This window comes from Leopardus geoffroyi, chromosome C3 (assembly GCF_018350155.1).
Source record: "Leopardus geoffroyi isolate Oge1 chromosome C3, O.geoffroyi_Oge1_pat1.0, whole genome shotgun sequence".
Taxonomy (NCBI): domain Eukaryota; kingdom Metazoa; phylum Chordata; class Mammalia; order Carnivora; family Felidae; genus Leopardus; species Leopardus geoffroyi.
Window position 1 is genome coordinate 5,660,065 of NC_059338.1, and position 20,275 is coordinate 5,680,339.

The 20,275-nt window shown below is 54.0% G+C and overlaps 2 protein-coding genes across 9 annotated transcripts; one reads left to right on the forward strand and one right to left on the reverse strand.

Annotated features, from left to right (window-relative positions):
* Positions 1-13,011, reverse strand: LOC123586272 (apolipoprotein A-II). 4 transcript variants are annotated; one of them, XM_045455288.1, is made up of 11 exons: positions 12,817-12,933; positions 12,285-12,424; positions 11,728-11,858; positions 10,440-10,609; positions 10,085-10,224; positions 9,683-9,828; positions 9,470-9,586; positions 9,193-9,298; positions 1,474-1,577; positions 1,103-1,235; positions 1-233 (listed from the first exon to the last, which is right to left on the reverse strand). In XM_045455288.1, exons 2-11 carry the CDS (start codon positions 12,389-12,391, stop codon positions 116-118), a joined length of 1,272 nt encoding a protein of 423 aa, XP_045311244.1. In that variant the 5' UTR covers positions 12,392-12,424; positions 12,817-12,933; the 3' UTR covers positions 1-115. The 4 variants fall into 4 exon arrangements, with proteins under 4 accessions (XP_045311244.1, XP_045311246.1, XP_045311247.1 ...); XM_045455289.1 differs by lacking the exons at positions 1-233; positions 1,103-1,235; positions 1,474-1,577 and adding an exon at positions 8,063-8,304 and having other exon boundaries at positions 12,817-13,011; XM_045455290.1 differs by lacking the exons at positions 9,193-9,298; positions 9,470-9,586; positions 9,683-9,828; ... (3 more) ...; positions 12,285-12,424; positions 12,817-12,933 and adding an exon at positions 1,706-1,764 and having other exon boundaries at positions 1,474-1,549.
* Positions 4,124-9,125, forward strand: TOMM40L (translocase of outer mitochondrial membrane 40 like). 5 transcript variants are annotated; one of them, XM_045455298.1, is made up of 11 exons: positions 4,135-4,274; positions 4,602-4,752; positions 5,043-5,110; positions 5,396-5,488; positions 5,774-5,875; positions 6,019-6,124; positions 6,310-6,432; positions 6,548-6,624; positions 6,836-6,938; positions 7,310-7,415; positions 8,530-9,125. In XM_045455298.1, exons 2-11 carry the CDS (start codon positions 4,638-4,640, stop codon positions 8,609-8,611), a joined length of 975 nt encoding a protein of 324 aa, XP_045311254.1. In that variant the 5' UTR covers positions 4,135-4,274; positions 4,602-4,637; the 3' UTR covers positions 8,612-9,125. The 5 variants fall into 5 exon arrangements, 4 of the variants coding, with proteins under 4 accessions (XP_045311258.1, XP_045311254.1, XP_045311255.1 ...); XR_006706715.1 differs by having other exon boundaries at positions 4,148-4,274; positions 4,502-4,752; positions 7,310-8,351; XM_045455299.1 differs by having other exon boundaries at positions 4,148-4,274; positions 4,502-4,752; positions 7,310-7,496.
* Positions 13,012-20,275: the final 7,264 nt, after the last annotated feature.

The window sequence follows — 20,275 nt, forward strand, 5'->3', positions numbered from 1 at the left end:
TGACCCCTTCAATATTTATTGTAGAAAATAAGGGGCGGGTTGGGAGAGGGCTCTAGGCCCGGCCAGTGGGAGTTCCAGGGCCCAGCTGGGGGTGGAGGACAGTGGTCTGGACACCTCACTGGGTGGTAGGCTGTGTTTTGAGGTCCATGAAGTTGTTCAAGAAGTTAATCAGGTCAGTTCCAGCCTTTTTGACCAGGGGAGTTAACTGCTCCTGGGTCTTCTCGAAGTAAGCCCTGTGTATTCAGAGGATTAGAGGTCAGTGTGAGAGACCAGGGGCCTTGTGGGTGGTGGGAGATGAGACCCAGCTCCCCAGACTTTAGTGCCTGGTCCATCCTGTCATGACCACCACACTCGGAGGAGGAGAGACAAGCCCTCCCTCCCCTGGGCAGAGGAACAGACCCTAGAAATTGAAATTCAAAGCCTGTCCAAGAGGTCCATGGGACCTATGAGGTGGTGAAGGAATCTTTCCGTCCCACTTAAACCCCCTCCTCCCTGGGGCGCCTGGGGGGCTCAGTTGGTTAAGCATCTGACTTTGGCTCGGGTCATGATTTCACAGGTCGTGAGTTTGAGCCCCACGTTGGACTCTGTGCTGACAGGTCACAGCCTGGAGCCTGCTTCGGATTCCGTGTCTCCCTCTCTCTCTGCTCCTCCCCTGCTCGCACTCTGTCTCTCTCTCAAAAATAAACAGTAAACAAAACAAAACAAAAAATTAATCCTCCCTAACTCCCATCCTTGAGCTCAGTCTTCTGTGCAACCTTTGATCTTCCCTTCTTTCTCTCTATAGCTCCCTGGTTCCTGACCACCACCACCCCCTCCCCCGCCTTTTTTCTTTTCTTTTCTTTTCTTTTCTTTTCTTTTCTTTTCTTTTCTTTTCTTTTCTTTTCTTTTCTTTTCTTTTCTCTTTTCTTTTCTTTCTTTCTTTCTCTCTCTCTCTCTTTCTTTCTTTCTTTCTTTCTTTCTTTTTCTTTTTTTTTTTAAAGATTTTATTTTTAAGCAATCTCTACACCCAATGTGGGGCCTGAACTCACAGTCCAGGGACCAAGACTTGCATGCTCTCCTGAGTCGGCCAGGTGTCCCCTGAACCTTTTTCACTGAAACTTACTTTGCCTGGGCCTGAAGCTCTGGGCCCTTGGCCTTCTCCACCAGGTCCTTGCCATAATCAGTCACCGTCTGGAAGTACTGAGAGACCAGTCTCTGTAGACTCCGCTCCTCCGCCTGTCTCCTCACCAAAGCCCCTGCACGCACGGAAACACACGCACGCACACATACCTTCTTAGCCGGATACCCATCGAGGAGCTCTCAGGCCCCTCCCCAAACAGGTACCCAGCTCCGGGAGCTTTAGAGGAGGAACGATCTGATCTATCTTTTGAGCTCTCTGGTGGCTAGAGCGGGGCATAGGAGCGCAGCCAGATGGGTAGCTACGACCCCCAGCACCTTCTCCTTCTTTGGGACCCCTCTCTCTACCACACCCACCTTCAAGGCTACAGATGGTGAGGAGTAGCACAGCCATTGCCAGCAGCTTCATGGTGGTGACAGTGGGGAAGGTGGCCTGGAAACAGGTGGGGGTAGGGGAGGGGCTGAAGCAGAACGAGCTTCATTCAGTTTCAGCCCCTCCCCGGAGATGGCTACTTACTTAAGTACCCACTCCGACCTGGTTCCCTCCCTTCCCACAATTAAAACCTGGCCTTTGGATCCCTTACCCTACCGGGTCAGTGTGTGTGTCCTCGTTGTCTGTGCCTGCTGACTGGGGAGACAGGGGCTATATATATATGGGTGCTTCCCCACGCCCCCTGTCAGGTGATAAGGACTGTGGAAGGACCCGATGGGGCAGGGGCCATGTTGGAGTAAACAAGTCAGAGAAATGGGGGAGGAGAGAACAAGCACGTGGGGGACTCATGGTGGGGGGGGGGGCGGGGCATGGGGAGGCAGGCCTTAGTGGAGTCCAAGGGGATACACTCCAGGCTTATTCAACATTCACTCTTTTGGGGTCTGGGGCTGGCAGCCCTCGGAGTTGAATACTGCAGGGGGGCCCCTGGGTGGCTCAGTTGGTTGGGCGTCTGACTCTGGCTCGGGTCATGATCTTGAGGCTTGTGGTCCCGACGCCCACCCCCGCGTCAGGCTCTGTGCTGACAGCTCGGAGCCTGGAGCCTGCTTAGGATTCTGCGTCTCCCTCTCTCTCTGGCCCTCCCTCCCTCGTGCTCTGTCTCTCTCAAAAATCAACATTACAAAAATGTTTTTAAAAAATGAATGCTGGGGCGCCTGGGTGGCGCAGTTGGTTAAGCGTCCGACTTCAGCCAGGTCACGATCTCGCGATCCGTGAGTTCGAGCCCCGCGTCAGGCTCTGGGCTGATGGCTCAGAGCCTGGAGCCTGCTTCCGATTCTGTGTCTCCCTTTCTCTCTGCCCCTCCCCCGTTCATGCTCTGTCTCTCTCTGTCCCAAAAATAAATAAAAACGTTGGAAAAAAAAATGCTTTAAAAAAAAATGAATGCTGCAGGAAGGGTTCCTAGTCTCCCCTGCGAAGCCCTGACATATGAAGCCCGCAGCAGCCGTGGGTAACTTTGTCCCATTGTGGGTAGATTTTCTCTCCCCAGAATCATCCCCTTCACTGTAACTTGGCAGACCGGAATTGGGAACAGAAGAAAGGAGAAAGGAGTAGAAATCAGGGGATGGGGTGAGGGGAACGAGGATTAGGAGAGTCTTGTGACGGGCCAAAGGGCAGGTATGATCGCATCTCTCCAGTGTTCAGTTAATGTGTGACAAGAAGGGAGAAAACACGAGAGCCCAGAATGACCCTCCCGAGTGCTGATAAATGAGGACACCCCACCCCCAATAAAACAAATTCAGAAAGTAGCCTCTGCCTTCTCCTTCCCAAACGGCGGGCCCTGGCAAGAAAGGAAGTGAACGAGAGTCCTCTACCAAGGATAAAGGTCGAAGTTCCCTGGTCATTCTCAAGTGGTGGTCAGCCAATGTGAGTCAGCAGGGGCCACGGCATCCCTCGGACCAAGGCCCCAGCCCCCGTGCCAGCTCTGATTGTGAGGGAGGAGAGAAGGGGTCGGAGAGGTGAGGGCTAGTGGGGGAAGTGACCGGGGGCCCCAAATTCTTACTCCATCTTCAATTATTCCTCTGTGGAATGCCTAGTACTTGAAGAGCCCTCCATGGACTGTCCCTGGCTGTGGAGTGGAGTTCATTTGGGGACCAACAGATTTTATCTGCCAACAACACCTGGGCCACGGGGGGAGGGGGGGATTAACCCATAAGGGGCAGCTGTTTTAGGGAATAGTTTTTTTTTTTTTTTTTAATTTTTAAAAATGTTTTATTTGTTTTTTGAGAGAGAGACAGAGACAGAGCGTGAGCGGGGGAGGGGCGGAGAGAGAGGGAGACACAGAATCGGAAGCAGGCTCCAGGCTCCGAGACATCAGCACAGAGCCCGACGCGGGGGCTCCAACTCACCGACCGTGGGATCATGACCTGAGCCCGAGTCGGACGCCTAACTCAGGAAATGGTTTCGTTAGTACGAAGGCTGCAGCCCCTGCTCCTTCCACCGCAACCCCCACCCATTTCCCTTCCGCCAAGAGAACTAGAAGGTGAACTTGGGGAGGTGTAGACCTCCAGGTGTGGGGCCATGTTCTAGGGAGAGCAGTACTCGCGAGCAGTACTCATCTGGAGGTGCACCGTGTACTGTGCTGTACTGGGGAGGGCTGTCAGGAGTCCCTAGGGGTTCGAGGTGGGGGCACCCAGGAGCCATAGGAACCAGGGTCCGAATGAAGTCCTCACAATCATTCCGTCCGCCGCCCTTCACAAAACGGGTCTCCAGGCCGTAGGGTGAAAGTGGCCCAAGTTCCAAGATGCTCCCTCTAGTGTCTTGTACACTCACAGCTTTTCTCCCCCCGACCTTGTAGACGCCGGGCGATCTAAGGCCATCCACTTGAGTAAGTCTAAGGAGCTACCAATCAAGTCCCGCCCGCCTCTGCAGTGCCTGGGTTGGAGCTCCCTGGACCTGCGTCTGCCACTCCTCCGCTTCCTCCTCTCCCATTGGCCGCGGGGAGAGGGAGGCAGCTTTTTTTTTTTTTTTTTAATCGATTGGGCGGGGCCCAATCAAGGGAGGGTCGGTCGGATCTTTGATGTCTTTTTTTTGCCCGATTCCAAGATGGCGTGGATGACCACGCTGGGAATGCAGCGTGAAGCCGCAGTTCTGCCATCACTCAAGATGGCTGCCCCCATCAAGATGACCGGGGTGTGCCGGGGGAAAGGGGGCAGCAGGATAGTCTGAGACGGTAAGAGCTACTGCTTCATTGCAAGCCTCGCCTTGGGGCCTAGGAATGGAGAGCAGAAAGACTGGGAAGCTGGGTGAGGTCTGTGTGGCAGCTAGGGTTAGAGAATGGGGGAGGGGAGGGGAGGGGGTGACAGGTGGGGGTGAAGGATCGAAGATGGGACGGGAGTGTGGGGGTGTCTGGGGTTCAATCTCCCCACCGGCGCCCTCTCCCCACTCTTCCTGTTCCAGGTGTAGCGTCGGACCATGTGGAAGTTTCTGGGACTGGGGAGTCGGATGATGGGGGGTGGGGCCCGTGGGGGGTAGAGGGAGCAATAGCGTCCTTTCTCAGGCTAACCCCGGCCCCTCCCCTGTCCTCTGGACTGAAATGGGGAACACACTGGGCCTGGCACCGATGGGGGCTTTGCCCCGCCGGAGCCCCCGGCGAGAGGAACCTCTGCCCAACCCTGGGAGCTTCGATGAGCTGCACCGGCTATGCAAAGGTGAGAACTTGGCATGTGGGTGTCTCAAGTCGAAGGGGCAGAGCAGGGGAGGGTCCTGAATGCTGGGTGTCCAGTGGTGGGAGCAGGAAAGGGAGCTCACAGCCGGGGCGTCCAGCCCCTGGGAGGATCCCGTGCCTGAATGGAGTGGAGCATTTGGTGATAGGACTCGAAAGGAGGTCAGATCCTCCAAAGTGCTTTCTATGGGATTGGAAGGGGAGACTTACCTCTGGGGGTAGGGGTGCCTTGTCTGTGCTTATTCCTCCCCTTCCCCTCCCCTCCACCCCCTTCAGATGTGTTCCCAGCACAGATGGAGGGAGTGAAGCTCGTTGTCAACAAGGTTCTGAGCAGCCATTTCCAGGTGCTCCCACTTCTCCGGCCCTCCTCACCATCCCTCCCCGCCTATCCCTGGATCCTCTCCTCCTTGCCTTTGTACTCAAGCCTTAAGCAGGCTCTATGGGACAAATGAGGGAGGATGTGGGGCTCTCCCTGCTTCCCTTGCCCGTGGGACTTGTTGCTTTTTGTCTGGTGTTGGCTATGTGGAATCTTTGGGATTCTTAAAAGGCCATCTGGCTGGGGAGCAGCTGGGGGGGAGGGGGTTGAAATCGCCAGGAACGCTTTTCTCCAGTGACTTCTCTTTCCTCAGGTGGCTCACACCGTGCATATGAGTGCTCTGGGCTTGCCAGGCTATCACCTCCACGCGGCCTATGCGGGGGACTGGCAACTTAGCCCCACAGAGGTGAGGACTCCTCACGCCGGGGTCATCTCCCTGAAAGCCCAGCCGGGACTCGGGCCTAGAGGAGGAGGAGGAAATGTGTGTGTTATGGGGAAGAGCGTACAGGGCACCTGCTTCTCTGTGTTTCCTCTGAAGGGGAGAGAGTGGGAAAAGGTGGCGCGAGAAGAAGTCTATCTCTGTGGCTCCACCAGGGGGCGCTGGGTACTGTTAAAGAAATCCTAGCGAGTTGGATGGAGGCGGAGCGGTGCCCCCCACCAGCTGGGTCTTACTGGGGACCCTCTCCAACAGGTGTTCCCCACTGTGGTAGGGGATATGGACAGCAGCGGCAGCCTCAACGCCCAGGTCCTGCTCCTCCTGGCAGAGCGGCTCCGAGCCAAGGCTGTCTTCCAGGTGACCCGTGTTCCCGACCTCTATCCGCTGAAGCCTGTCCTCCTCCACGGGTGTCCTGCTCTGGGGGCTCCAGCGAGAGGAGCGGAGGCCCCGGTGACCGCAAAGGAGGAGGAAGGCTTCACTCCTTTTTCTCCCCGCTGCAGACGCAGCAGGCCAAGTTCCTGACGTGGCAGTTCGATGGCGAGTATCGAGGAGACGATTACACAGCTACTCTGACCCTGGGGAATCCTGACCTGATTGGGGAGTCGGGTGAGGCATTGGCACCGGGTTCTTTTGATCTTGGCTGATCACTTGCTAACGTTGGCTAGGCCTCGTCGTCGTCGTCGTCGTCTGTGCAGATCGGGGCCTGGCAAGTTCTTGGGTGGGCCGGGGCGGCGGAGCAGGCCTGGACGTTGTCCCTGTGACCGATGCCATGTGTCTCCACTACCCCGCAGTGATCGTGGTCGCTCACTTCCTGCAGAGCCTCACCCATCGGCTGGTGCTGGGAGGAGAGTTAGTTTATCACCGGCGGCCAGGAGAAGAGGGGGCCATCTTGACCCTGGCTGGGAAGTACTCGGGTATGGGGTGAGGGGGGAGCAGCGAAGGGGAGGGGAAATGCCGGCCTGGGCGAGGGCTCCGGCCCGTGTCCTGCTACAGTAACGCCCCTCGTCTCCTCCCCTTTGGTTTCGACAGCCCAGCACTGGGTGGCCACGTTGAATGTGGGATCAGGTGGGGCCCATGCAAGTTATTACCACAGGGCCAACGAACAGGTGAGATTACCGACGCCATCTCCCACCCCCGCAAGTCAGTCGTGAGCTCTGACCCCTCCAGACGACCACGGGCCCCGCCGGCCTACTGTTCTTCCTACCCACACGGCACAGACGTTTCCCCCCGCCTGCCTTCATCCCGCGGGTCCCCCGTCAGGGCTCCTCGAGGCCTCACTGAGACAGATCCTTCTCCCGCCCTTGCCCTGCTTCTCAGGTTCAGGTCGGGGTGGAGTTTGAGGCAAACACGAGGCTACAAGACACAACCTTCTCCTTTGGTTACCACCTGACTCTGCCCCAGGCCAACATGGTGTTTAGAGGTGAGGGTCATTCGGACGGCATTCGCAGGTGCCGAGGGCTTGGGGGGACCGAGGGAGGGAAGGTCCGCCTTACTTCTGACCCCTTTCTGCAAGCCTGTTAAATAACCCGGTCCAGGGGCACCTGGGGGGGCGGGGGGCTCGGTCGGTTCAGGCGTCCGACTTCGGCTCAGGTCATGATCTCGGGGTTCTTGAGTTCGATCCCCAAATCGGGCTCTGTGCTGTCAGCTCAGGGCCTGGAGCCCGCTTCGGATTCTGTGTCTCCCTCTCTCTCTCTCTCTCTCGCCCCGCCCCCCCCCCCACCAGATAAATAAACATTAAGATAAATTAAAAAAATAAATACCTAACCCGGTCTACATTCCGTTCCCCCACAGGCTTGGTGGACAGTAACTGGTGTGTGGGTGCCGTGCTGGAGAAGAAGATGCCCCCCTTGCCTGTCACCCTAGCCCTCGGAGCCTTCCTCAACCACTGGCGCAACAGGTTCCATTGTGGGTTCAGCATCACTGTGGGCTGAGGTTGTCCCAGAGCCGGCACCCGCTGAAGCTGGAGCCTCCGAGTCAGGTGCCCGAGGGCCAGAGACTAGGCCCCTCTCCAGAGCCCACCCTGCTGGGTGACCTCTAGGTCCCAGGAGCAGAGTGGGGGACAGGGCCGTGCCCTCCTCAGAACTGGGGCTGCCGCAGGGGCGGCTGCCGAGGGGCTGGCGTGAGGCTCCGACCTCTGCCACCAGCCCCCCCCCCCCCCCCCCGCCCCCGGCGTCCTCTTCCCGTGCTCTTGTGGCTCTGGACCGAGGGAGAAGGATTAGGGGGTCTGTCTGGCTGACTTCTCTCCCCTCACTCCCCCCCCCCTTCTACATCTCCCTGTCGATTAAAGCTCCCAGCGTCTTCCTCTTCAGAGCAGAAAAGTCTGCATGGGATCAGCTCCCCGTCCTGTTTTCCATCCCAGAGTCTCCCGAGGGCTGAAGGGCTAAATCTTTGCCCTGGGAAAGTGGGCCCCCCCTCACTTCCCGGAAGGCGCTTCTTTACCTCTTCGCCCCGAGGCTCCCTCCTTCCTCATTTTCTGTGCTTCCGGAGAACAACTCTGTCCCCGCGGTCATCCCCCAAGGCCCCCAAGACTGCATGAAGAGGCAGTTATCGCTTTGGTCTTTCATTGCAACCACTGGGCTCCCTTTCTACCGGTCCCAACCTCTGGCCCCAGTATTTCCCCCTTCCCCAGTCCCGTGTGTCCACATGGGCTGGGGCCTCAGCTGCAGATCTCCTGGAGCAGTGGCATCATGGCGGCCAGCCCCCGGATGTGCCGGATTTGGTAGCCAAAGGCGTTGTTAATGCTCCGGAGCTCGGCCAGCAGGCCCAGCAGCTTCGCATACAGAAACCTTTGGAGGAAGCGGTGGGGTCACCGGGGAAAGAGGAGGAAAATAAGGTAGCTGAGAGTCTTGCCCTGACGTCCTGAGCCCCTGAACTGTCCCTCGGCGAAGCTAGGTCTGACCCCTAGAGAAAATCACGCTCTGGTAGGACAAATTTATCCAGAATTCCAAAAGGTCCCCGAGGGGGTCCTCTGACACTTTCCTCTCTCACCATGCCGTATTTCTTGAACCCAGAGGTCTGAGGGCCAAGTGTGAAGAAAGCCCCAGATGTGGCCAGGACGTCACCTGTGTGGAGTCTGTGGATCGGGTCTTCTAGAGCAGGTTCTAGAAGGTGGGTGCGTCCTATGGTGTAAAGCATCCCTCTCCTGGCCAAACCGGCTCATTGAGGAACAGCCGAGAACAAGGGGAGTGTCCCTCAGAGCCTGACTAGATCACGGACTTTTGGGCCAGGGGACCGGCCTGGGCCATGAAACTGAACGACCCTGACTTCAAGGGGGAATGAATGAAACATTAATGGGCCCAACGGAGAGAAGGGGAAGGGCCAAGGAAAGAGAGCGAACGAGAGACTTGGCCGGCTGCTTGAGCCTGGAGAGAGGACGGGTGAGACAGTGGATGTCATCAATCTCAGGAATGCTGTTATACAGAGCCTGCCAGCTCCTACTTTGCATCTCTACCGAATAAAAAAAAAAAAAAAAAAAATCTGGAAAAAATCAGGTGAAACGCCCGTAGGAGCACTTTGGATGCCAGAAGTAGACGAGGCACGAGGGAAGGACGCGAGCCCCCGAGGGACCCGGTTTCCCAGAGGAAGGGACAGTAATAAGCATTCCCCCCGAGCTCAGCGTTTCCCTCGCCTTCGTGCCCTGGCGTAGCCTCCAGCCCCCCCGGGGCCCCCCGTACCGACTCCCAGGCCTTGGCTGCTGGCCTTCGATGTAGCTCTGCAGGGTCAGGGCCATCACCTCTTGCAGATGATCAATCTGTTCCCTCCGGGTAACCCCAGGCCTGTCTGGAAGGAGGTGGGGGTGGCGGGGAAGGACGGGTGGGGTCGGGCGCGGGCCTGCCATGCGGAACGGGCCCAGGCTGGGTTTGAAGACAGAGCCCCGGTCGTGGGTGGGTTCACGGGGCTGGGAGTGGGGGCAGAGGCGGGGGCGCCCCTCTGGGCTTTGGGGACGCTCACCGGGAGAGAAGAGGGCCGTGGCGGCCATAAGCACATACTCGGGCTCCTGGAGCTGGAGTCGTCTCAGGGTCCCGTGGAAGCGGAAGAGCAGCTCCAAAAACTGTTCCTGGAAGCCCACTGGGGGAGACGCCAGGCTTAGGATCCGTCGGGTCACCTGGCCGCACGCCACACCTCGGAGGGCACGTGCCCTCTGCGGTTCTAGCGCCGTCTCACCGTGGGCTCCGTCCTCTATCGCGTAGTGGAGCGGCCCACAGAGGAAGTTTTGTGTTTGGAGGCAGAAGGTGGTGTTGAGGGCGATATGGCAGATCTCTACGGCCGCTCCCTTGAGAAGGGAGATCTGGTCCTCCATGGGCAGGGACCTGTGGGGAGCAGGGGATGAGAGCACCTCAGGCTCCACCCTGAACTTCAGACAGGGAGAGGAGCCCCCCGCCCCGGTTCTGAGGGAGATACTTAAAAACAAAGCTGGGGATTCACGACCTGGTCCTGGTGCTCGGACAGGAGGCAGGGTGGGTGAGGGGGGGGTCGGTGACCTTTTTTTTTTCCTTTGGCGTGCGTCTGGGGATTATGACTTCCTGGAGTGTTTTCTTCCTGAAGGGTAAAGGGGAGGTCACGTACCGGAAGAGGGGCAGATCCTTGGTGAACTTGATGATTTGCTGCACCATGAAGGTGTTGATCTCTGCGAAGTGTGTCAGCAGAGGCGGCACGGGGACCGAGACGGGCAAACGCTGGTGGCGGGCGAACAGATGAGCGGGAGGCTGCAGAGATCAGAGCCTCAGTGAGAGGCTCTGTTTTCGGCCGCTCCGGCCCTGGCTTGGAAGGGCGCTGGGCTGAGGCGTCTGTCTACACCGGGGGTTCTGGAGAAGTCTCGTCCTCCGTATCGGTGCCTGGAACACAGCCCCCTCCCTCAGGTCAGCCCCCCCCTTGGGCACCCTTGGGGTCCCCTTCCGGCCCGAAGCCTGTCAAGGCTCACCCTGAACTGCACAAACTGGTCAAACATGGTGCCCACGTGGCGGGTGTGGGCCCCCAGGAGAGTCCGGACCAGCTCTTTCTGCTTGTGGCTCAGCTGGCTGGGTGCTCGCTGCACGCGCCGCTGGGCCTGCTTTGCTCGCCGCAGCGCCAAGGCCTCTGCCGACAGGATCACTGTGTCCGGGGAACACAGATGACAGGGCCACTGAGACCAGCCCAGAGCACCTGTCTCTGCCAGCCCCGCGTCCGGGACCCCTCTGGTACCCAGCAGGGTGAAGGATGTGGGGCGGGAGGGCTTGGCTGAAATCCTCGAGGCTCCGGGCCGCCGGGGATTCCTGGCCACTTTTCCATCCTGCCAGGCCCTGCGGCAGAAAAGAGGGCACCGCGGCGGAGAAAGGGAGGGTGGAGGGTAAGGGGGTCGTCGTGAAGGGAGATGTTTGGCTCCTGGGCCAACACTGACGAGGGAGGGCCCTGGATGCCTAAAACGTCACCGTATGTTTCCATATAGCGCTCTCATTTCAAGGGTTCTGAGGTTAAATCTCCCTGGATGCAGTAACCCTCTGGGTAGACGGGGCGGGTGTTATTATCCGTGTTTTTCAGAGACATGAGCGGGCTGACACCCCAGTGACAGGTCCAAGGTCACAAACACTTAAGTGACGGAGCTTGAGTTTTTTTGTTTGTTTTTAACTTCCACGGTTTCCTTTCCACTGCTCCGTATGGAAAAGTCGTGTGATGTCATGGAAAAAGCAAGGCCTTGGGAGTCAGACAGAAGAGATTAAACACAGATGGTGTAGCTTTGTAGCTGAGCGAACCCGGGGCACATTGACTTCTGCGAGCCCCGGGGAGACTATCTGTGGGGAGCCTAGCCTGGGTATCTGGCGCGGAGAAATGACAGCAAGTGATTAACGGTCATCAAGTACCTACTGAGTGACAGGCACTATATGTGAAACATAGAAGAGAAAGGTCAAGCCACGTGAACATCTGGGGCAAGCAGATGCCTGGTGGAGGGGACGGCAAATGCCAGCCCACGGGTCCCGAGGGGTGTGTTTGACTCAAGCGCTGTGTGGCTTGAGTGTGGCCGTGAAGGGCTGAGCCAGGCGGAAAGAGTAGGAGGGAGAGGATCGTGGGATCACGGACCGTAAGGCGGACGAGGAGCCGCTGGGGTTTTGGGCGGACTAGTAACATCGTCGGACTTGTTTCTACTCTTCTTGTGTGACGTACACGCTGTGGGACCAAGGGCAAGGCCGAGAGACCTGGTCCATGGATGCTCGTGTTGGGAGGGGCCAACTCACTGTCCTTCTTCATGCCAGCATCCAGGCACTTCTGCAACCTGCAGGCTGGGCAGTGACGTCTCTGGATCTTGTTGACCTCACAGCGTCCAGCAAAGGGGCAGGTGAGACCAGTGCTTTTGGTGACGGTTCGTCTGTGGGAGACAGAGACGTTTGGGAGGGCGGGCGGGGATGGCAGCGAACGGGTGGCGACGTGAGGGTCCGAGATGACGTGGTCTAAAAGGATCGGCGGTGACGTAGGCTAATCTGAGCTGTGCCCAAGGGTCCCTGGGTGGGGGGGGGGGGGTAGGGTACAACACAAGCCTCTCCGTAGGGCACGGGATCGGCACTCTCGACTAAGGGGTTGCGTCCATAGCACAAACCTTCGGCCTTCCCTCTGTTATCGTATCACCTGTTGGCTCAGTGTTGAGGTTGGCAAGATAGAGCATGCTGGCCACGGGGTAGTCGGGCTCTGGGATGCAGGGGGGTTGTAGCTGGACAAGCTCGCGCACGTGCTGGGGCTTAAAGGCTGCCCGGCGGGCGGTTTGGGAGGTCGTTTCTACGGGGAGGGGGGCTCTCACCTGAAGAAACCCTTGCAGCCCTCACAAGTCAGGGCACGGAAGTGGTAACCTGTGGCTCGGTCCCCGCACACCGCACAGTTCCTCGGCTCGTCTTCCCCACTGGCCATGGCTTCGGACGTTGGGGTGGCCGTCACGGGCCCCTGAACGTGGGAAGGGCCAGCGGTCAGCTCCTGGTACCCTTGACCCCCTTCTCCCCCTCTTAGAGACCCCCTTCCCGAACCCGCCCTGGATCTGACCCTCTGCATTATCTGTACTTTATTGCTTTTATGTATTTATTTTACATTTACGTATTTTTGAGAGACAGAGAGAGAGACAGAGCACAAGTCGGGGAGGGGGCAGAGAGAGAGGGAGACACAGAATCCGAAGCAGGCTCCAGGCTCTGAGCTGTCGGCACAGAGCCCGACGCGGGGCTCGAACTCACAAACCGGGAGATCGTGACCTGAGCTGAAGTCGGCCGACTGAGCCCCCCGCCAGGCGCCCCTGTACTTTATTGCTTTTAGACTCTGCCCCCCGCCCCCCAAAGATGTCCTACCTGCTACTCTTGGGCCAGTCACCTGCAGGGCTCAGCATCTGGTGTGGGACACCTCTCCCCAAACTCCCACACTGCCAGTGTCTGGAGTTAGGGAGTATGGCCCTCCACGCCTGGAAAACAAGGCACTTCTGTTGTGGGTGGCCTCCAGTGGGTCCCAGCGACAACCTAGATAGGGCGCAGACTCTGGACCCAGGGCAAAGGCCTGGGTGGGAGGTTTTCCCAGCATGCCCAGGGTGCAGGTTGCTGGCACATGGGGCGGGACGCTGGTGGGGGTGGGGACCCTCACGACTCGCTGGAAGCTGCTTCTCATCAGACCCGAGGAGATCTTCCTTACTAGCTAGCTTCAGGCTAGATCTGTAAGCCGCCCCTGAACGTGGATCTTGGACAAACTGGGAAGGGAGAGGGAGAGACAGAGCACGCTTTTTCACGTGCAGTATGACCACGGTAAAGGAGTGGGCGTAACGGTGGCACAAGGCTCCCAAAATGAAAGTTCTTAAAAAGAGACCAGGGTCTGATGAAGAGTGTATGCAAAGAGCTAACGAGGTCCATGCTTCCTAACTAGGGAGGGCTGAGAATCAAATCAGAGTGGCCCCTAACACAGTAGAGGTAGTAGTTAGGGTTGATTTGAGGACCCTTGCACCAGAGCTGGCTTCATGGGCATGCGACCTGTGCAGCCACACAAGACCCTGGGCTCAGAGGAGCCTTGGGTTTGGTTTAACGCTCTGCCATTGCTGTCTTGAGGTTCTTAATGATTTTTGAACAAGGGGATTTGCATTTCTGGTTTTTAGTGGGTCCTGCGAATTCTGTTTTCAGTCCTGTCTGGAGCCAAGATAAAGGACGACTTCTCCTTCTCCTTCTCCTTCTCCTCCTCCTCCTCCTCCTCCTCCTCCTCCTCCTCCTCCTCCTCCTTCTTCTTTGTTTACTTATTTATTTTGAGGGGGAGGGGAGAGGGAGAGAGCATGTGATAGGGGGAGGGGCAGGGGGAGGGAGAGAGAATCCCCAGCAGGCTCCACACTCAGCACGGAGCCCAATGTAGGGCTCAGTCTCACAACAGTGAGATCAGGACCTGAGCTGATCTCAAGAGTTGGGTGTTTAACCGACCGAGCCACCCAGGCGCCTCCAGATGAAGGACTTCGAATTAATAAGTTTAAGAATCAAAAGTAGGGGCCAGTCCCACCTCTGGGAACCTGCCCACTCTCCCACCTTGAATATATTTTTTGCTTTAGTAAACTGCTGTGTAAAAAATAAATAAAAAAGAGTCACAAGTCGGAGCCTTCACTGGAGTTGTCTGGTGCTCCATCAACATTGAAGAATGTTTTCGGGGCACCTGGGTGGCTCGGTCGGTTAGGCATCTGACTTCGGCTCCGGTCACGATCTCACAGTTTGTGAGTTTGAGCCCCGCGTTGGGCTCCGTGCTGACAGCTCGGAGCCTGGAGCTGCTTCGGATTCTGTGTCTCCCTCTCTCTCTGTCCCTCCCCTGCTCGTGCTCTGTCTCTCTTTCTCAAAAATAAATAAACATTTAAAAAACTTAAAAAAAAAAAAGAATATTTTCGCAGGTATGAACAGTGTGTGTGTGTGTGTGAATAAATATATATATATGAATAAATGTATATGTATATACACATACTCCCAAGATCTATGATGACTGAGATGTTCTGTCCTCATGGAGTCTACATGTGCTAGTGAGGCAGACAGACCCTTGCACAGATAAAGCGAAGCGTAGTCAGAGCAAGGACGGCGCTGTGCACAGAGCATATGGGACCACAGGTGAGGGGCACCTAAGTCCGCTGTGGCAAAAAGGTGCTGAAGAGGAGGCAGGAAAGGTTTCCTGGAGGCGTGACAACTGAGCCGATTTGGAAAGGGGACTGAGGAGTCAGGTGACAGCAAATGCAGCTCAGGCAGAGGGCGCAACCTGCGGAAGTTCAGGAAGCCAGACACAAAAGTGGGTGTGGCTGAACCTCAAATGTCTCCCTCTCGCGGGAGCCTAGCCCTTCAGATTGGAGGTGGGAGGAGAGAATTCTGGAGAGGTGGGCTGGGAGGCTGAGACACAGGCAGGGCCAGTTTGCAGGGGACCTCCTGTCTCCCAGACTAAGCAGCTTGAGTCCGCCAGACAGCTTGTATTTGTTGGTTTATTATTTGAGAGAGGGGCGCCTGGGTGGCGCAGTCGGTTGAGCGTCCGACTTCAGCCAGGTCACGATCTCGCGGTCCGTGAGTTCGAGCCCCGCGTCAGACTCTGGGCTGATGGCTCGGAGCCTGGAGCCTGTTTCCAATTCTGTGTCTCCCTCTCTCTCTGCCCCTCCCCCGTTCATGCTCTGTCTCTCTCTGTCCCAAAAATAAATAAAAACGTTGAAAAAAAAAATTAATTATTATTTGAGAGAGAGAGGGAGAGAGAGAATCTTAAGCAGGCTCCACGCTGAGCCCCGACATGGGGCTCGATCCCACGACCCTGAGCTCATGACCTGAGCTCAACCAATAATCAAGTGTCAGATGCTCAACCGCCGGCGCCACCCAGGTGCCCAGAGTCCATCAGAAAGCTTTTAAAGGGGAAGCCGAGAAGTGACATTAGGCTATCTATTCTGGATAGATCTATCTTATTGTAAATATCTTTCTTTGCTGGCTGTTTGGAAGATGGATTTGACGGGGCTGGACCTGAGGCAAAGAGACCAGTAAGAAAGCTATTGTTGTCCCGTAACTGGGAGAAGATTACGCCTGAGCTAGGACAGTGGGAGGACGTAGAGGAAGAGAGGGTTTTGAGAAATTCCCAGAGGTGCAATCATTGGAACTTGGTGCGCTAGACTGTCTGCCCGGAGAAAGAGGAAGGGGAGTTCAACAGAACTTCAGGTTTCTAGCACCAGTGATGAAATGGATGCTGGTTCCACCCACTGGGAAAGAGATGGCTGGAGGAGGACGGGGTCCTGCGTCCTGGGCCTCTATCCACCTTCTACAGCTGGAAGCTATTAACTGCCCACTCTGTGGTGACACTTTATTGGGACTGACAAAAGAGAAGGTCCCTGTTACTGAGGAATGTATTGTCTAATTATGGAGCGTGCACGAACAAATTGAACTCCTACATCTTACAGGAAAGAACCGAGCTCTAAGTTGTGTGATAAAAATTATATAATAGGCTAGGCATCCATCGCTCCATTAATTTATTCTCAGTGAGCGTTAACTCTACCAGATAGATAATATCACCATTTTACGGAAGAGAAAACTAAGCCTCAGAGAGTTTAAATAACTTACAGGAGGATCAGTAGACCCACCAGTTTATTAGATGTCTTTATTTGGGTGTCACATGGGCATCTCAAATTCAATAGGTCTTACAATGGAGCTCTACGATACCCAAGGTACAGGCAACAAAACAAAAAATAAACAAGTAGGACTATGTCAGCTAAAAAGCTTCTGCACAGCAAAGGGAACCATCAGTAAAATGAAAAGGCGACCTACACAATGGGAGAAAATGTTTGCAAAGAACACATCCCGTAAGGGGTTAATATCCAAACTATATAAGCAACTCAATAGAAAAAACCCTCAAATAATCCAATGAAAAATGAACAAAGGACCGAGATAGACATTTTCTCAAAGATCAAAGAAGATATTTAAATGGCCAACAGGTACATGAAAAGGTGCTCAGCATCACTGATCAACAGGGAAATGCAAATCAAAACCACAATGAGGTATCACCTCACACCCGTCAGAGCCAACATCGAAAAGACAAGAGACGACAAATGGTGGAGAGAATGTGAAGAAAAGGGAACCCTTGTGTGTGGGAATGTAAATTCACAGCCACTATGGAAAACAGTATGGAGGCTCCTCAAAAGATTAAAAATAGAACTAGCATATGAGTCAGCAATTCTATTTCTGGGTATATAGCCAAAGGAAACAAAATTACTGTCCTGAAGGGATACAGGCACCCCCTTATTCATTGTAACATTATTTACAACAGCTAAGACAAAAAAGGTGTCTATCACTAGATACATGGAAAATGATGTGAACACACACACACACACACACACACACACACACACGCAGTGGAATACTATTCAGCCATAAAAAGAAGGAAATCTTGCCATTTGTAACAACATGGAGGGAACTTGAAGGCATTATGCTAAGCGAAATAAGTCAGAGGAAGACAACTATAGGATCTCACTTACCTGTGGAATCTAAGACAAACTCATGGAAACAGAGATCAGATTTTTAGTTGCCAGAGGTGGAGGGGGGAGGTGGTGCGGGAATTGGACGAAGTTGGTCAAAAGGTACAAACTCCTAGTTATAAGATAAAAAAAAAATTCAAAGGATGTAATACACAGCATGGTGACTATAATTAACCATATGGTACATTTGAAGGTGGCTCAGAGAGTCGATCTTCAAAGTTCTCATTACAAGGAAAAGAATTTAGAACGCTGTCGGGTGAATCATTTCACCATACGTGTACGAAGAAATCATGATGTTGTGCACCTCAAATTTATACAAGGTTATCTGTCAATTATATCTTAATAATACTGAAAAAAAAAAAAAAGAAAATCATTGTCGACTCCCACTAACTTCTATGTTACCTAACTTGGTGGCTATCCTAGCACGAGAAAGTGGAAAGAGCGTGAGTTTGGGCATCATAAGACTTAGGTTCAAATTCTGACTAGGCTCATGCCTTAAGGTCTCCCCCACGGAGCAGACTGAGGCTGGGAGCCGCTGTGGTAGGCCCCTCACATCCATGCTGAGCAGACTTTCAGGGTTAACTGGGGTCCTTACCCTCTTCCCACATTCCTGTCCCAGGGACTGAAAAAAAAAAAAAAAAAAAAAAAGCTCTGCTGGCTATGACCTACTGGGCTAAACTCTCTGAACTTCAGTCTTCTTATCTGGAAAAGGGGGCTAATAACGCCCACTCGCCAGGTCTGTTGTGAACATGGAAGGACGTTGACACAGAATCGTCCTCTTCCCCTCCTTCTTTCCTTCCTCTCCATTGCCACCTGCTCCCAGATGCCAAGCCAGAAGCTGGGGAGTCACCCAGCCTCCTTTCTCTCCCTCCCTCCCTGAAAATGATCACATGCCGTGCCGGTCATTCCTGTCTCTTGACCTGCCATGCCCACTACCTCGAAGCTGAGTTCAGACCCTCATCACTTTCTATTCATTACTGCGGTAGCCTGCGAAATTATTCTCCTACCCCCAGTGCCATCTCCTTCTAGCCCATTCTCTATGCTGTTGCTATTTCTAAAATGCAAATTGGATCATGTCTCTTTCCTGCTTAAAATTCTTCATTTGCTTCCCATCACCTTCAGGATAAAAGCCAATCTCTTTAGCATGTCACACACAGTCCTTTGCGATCTGGCCCCTGTTTGTCACTCTGGTCTCATCTATTCCAACCCCACTTCCCTCTCCTGATCTAACACATCACGTTCTGGCTCTAGAGGTGCTTGAACACTTAGAGATCCCTGAACAAGCTGGGCTCACTCACCCTGAACACGAGCCCTTGTTATTCTGTCTGGTTGGAGTTGCCATACACACCTCAGCTTCCAAAGCATCACCGTCCCCCCCCCCCCCCACTTCCCTGATCCTCCCGATCCGCGTGGCCCTTCAGGCCCCCGAGCACAGAAGATTGCCTTTGGGAGACTGCGGGTCAGAGCTACACCTCTGCACACACTTATCTGTCACACCACTTACACATTGCTGAGCAATTGTTTCTTTCAGATTCTGTCAATCAACTGTGAGTCGTCGAAGCCAACAGCGGCCTCTTTCTTTCGTTTTTCAGACCCTGAGGGTTTGTATGCGCCAGGCCCATATAATAAATGCTTATGGAATGAAGAAATAGGATATGCATTACGGTCTGATTCCAAACTCACGCTCTTTCCACATGTTATTATTGGTGACTGCATTCACTTAGCAGGTATTTAATGGACACCCACCTTATACTAGGCATTTTCTAGCAGTACAGGTTCCATGATGTCACCTGGACACATTCCTGTTTCCCTTTTAGTCACTGTCTTTTACAGCTAATCATCCTTTGCTATCCTGGTTCTCCGACGGGAAACTCATTAGGCTTCTAGTCTGGTTCCTGACTCCATTCTGGCTTCTGAGCCGTTCCTACCTGCCATGTTCGCAGCTGACATGTGGCTGACCTCACTCAGGTGTTCAGGTTTGAGCCAAACCTCCAGTCTCAGTCTGCTTTATTCTGTTTGGTCCCCCAGGTTCCGGTTCCAACACTTCCCTTCTCTTCTGTCACTTTCCCTACACTCACCCAGACTCTTATACTTTGTCCAACTGCAAAAGCCCCATCTTGCTCTCCCTGGTCCTCACCTTTCTCTTGCCAGATCAGCCTTGTTTCCTCTGGAAGAATAATCTAAAAATGCTGTTTGTACAAAGGTCAGGTTTAAATTCCTTATTCTGATATTCAAGGCCCTGCACATCTCCTATAGCTTCCCTCTTCACCAACCAGTCTTTTTTTTAAAAAACAAACAAACATGCCACTGATGAGTTTTCAAAAATTTTTATGTTTGCTTATTTATTTTGAGAGAGAGAGAGAGAGAGAGAGAGAGAGAGAATCCCAAGCAGTCTCCTCACTGTCAGCGCAGAGCCTGATGGGCGGCTCAGTCTCACAAACTGCGAGATCATGGCCTGAGCTGAAATCAAGAGTTTAGTGCTTCACTGAGCCACCCAGGTGCCCCTCATCAACCACAGTCTTATTTCATTATTTTTCTCTTGTTAACACCCAGAGGCCAGATAGATACATCTTTTTTTTTTTTTTTTTCCTTCTTTCCATTTCCTTCCACTATTTGCCTAAATATTATCCTTCCCTTGAGGCCCAACCCAAATCCCATTTTCTGCAGGAAGGTTTTGGTCTTTTGGTCCTGGACCATGTCTATCTTCTTTGATCTATTACTATTTACTATGATGCAACTTACTGTTGTACACACTGTTGGGTATGTAATCATCTAAGTAAGCCAGATCTGGCCTCCTGCCTTTTTTTTTTTTTTTTTTTGCAGAGCCTATGAGCTGAGAATGGTTTTTATATTTAAACTTAAAAAGAAGAAAAAGAATATTTCACCACACGTGAAAATTACGTGAAATTCACACTCCAGTGTCCACAAATAAAGTTTTATTAGCATATGGCCACCCTTATTGTTTATGACTGCTTTCAGGCGGTGGCGGGAGACTTGAATCATTTTTTTTTTTTTTTTTAATTTTTTTTTTTTTTTTTCAACGTTTATTTATTTTTGGGACAGAGAGAGACAGAGCATGAACGGGGGAGGGGCAGAGAGAGAGGGAGACACAGAATTGGAAACAGGCTCCAGGCTCTGAGCCATCAGCCCAGAGCCTGACGCGGGGCTCGAACTCACGGGCTGCGAGATCGTGACCTGGCTGAAGTCGGACACTTAACCGACTGCGCCACCCAGGCGCCCCTTGAATCATTTTAACAGAGACCACGATGCCTGCAAGGCTTACAATATTTACTCTCTGGTTGTTACAG

What these genes read in the sequence shown, in the direction of transcription:
- TOMM40L (XM_045455298.1), top strand. Translation starts at nt 4,638, where the DNA reads ATGGGGAACACACTGGGCCTGGCACCGATGGGGGCTTTGCCCCGCCGG. An exon ending in GGCAACTTAGCCCCACAGAG is followed by an intron (nt 5,489 to 5,773) that starts GTGAGGACTCCT and finishes CCTCTCCAACAG; the next exon opens with GTGTTCCCCACTGTGGTAGG. An exon ending in CCTGGCTGGGAAGTACTCGG is followed by an intron (nt 6,433 to 6,547) that starts GTATGGGGTGAG and finishes TGGTTTCGACAG; the next exon opens with CCCAGCACTGGGTGGCCACG.
- LOC123586272 (XM_045455288.1), bottom strand. Translation starts at nt 12,391, where the DNA reads ATGGCCAGTGGGGAAGACGAGCCGAGGAACTGTGCGGTGTGCGGGGAC. An exon ending in GGCTGCAAGGGTTTCTTCAG is followed by an intron (nt 11,859 to 12,284) that starts GTGAGAGCCCCC and finishes TGTCTCCCACAG; the next exon opens with ACGAACCGTCACCAAAAGCA. An exon ending in GAGCTTCAGGCCCAGGCAAA is followed by an intron (nt 234 to 1,102) that starts GTAAGTTTCAGT and finishes CTGAATACACAG; the next exon opens with GGCTTACTTCGAGAAGACCC.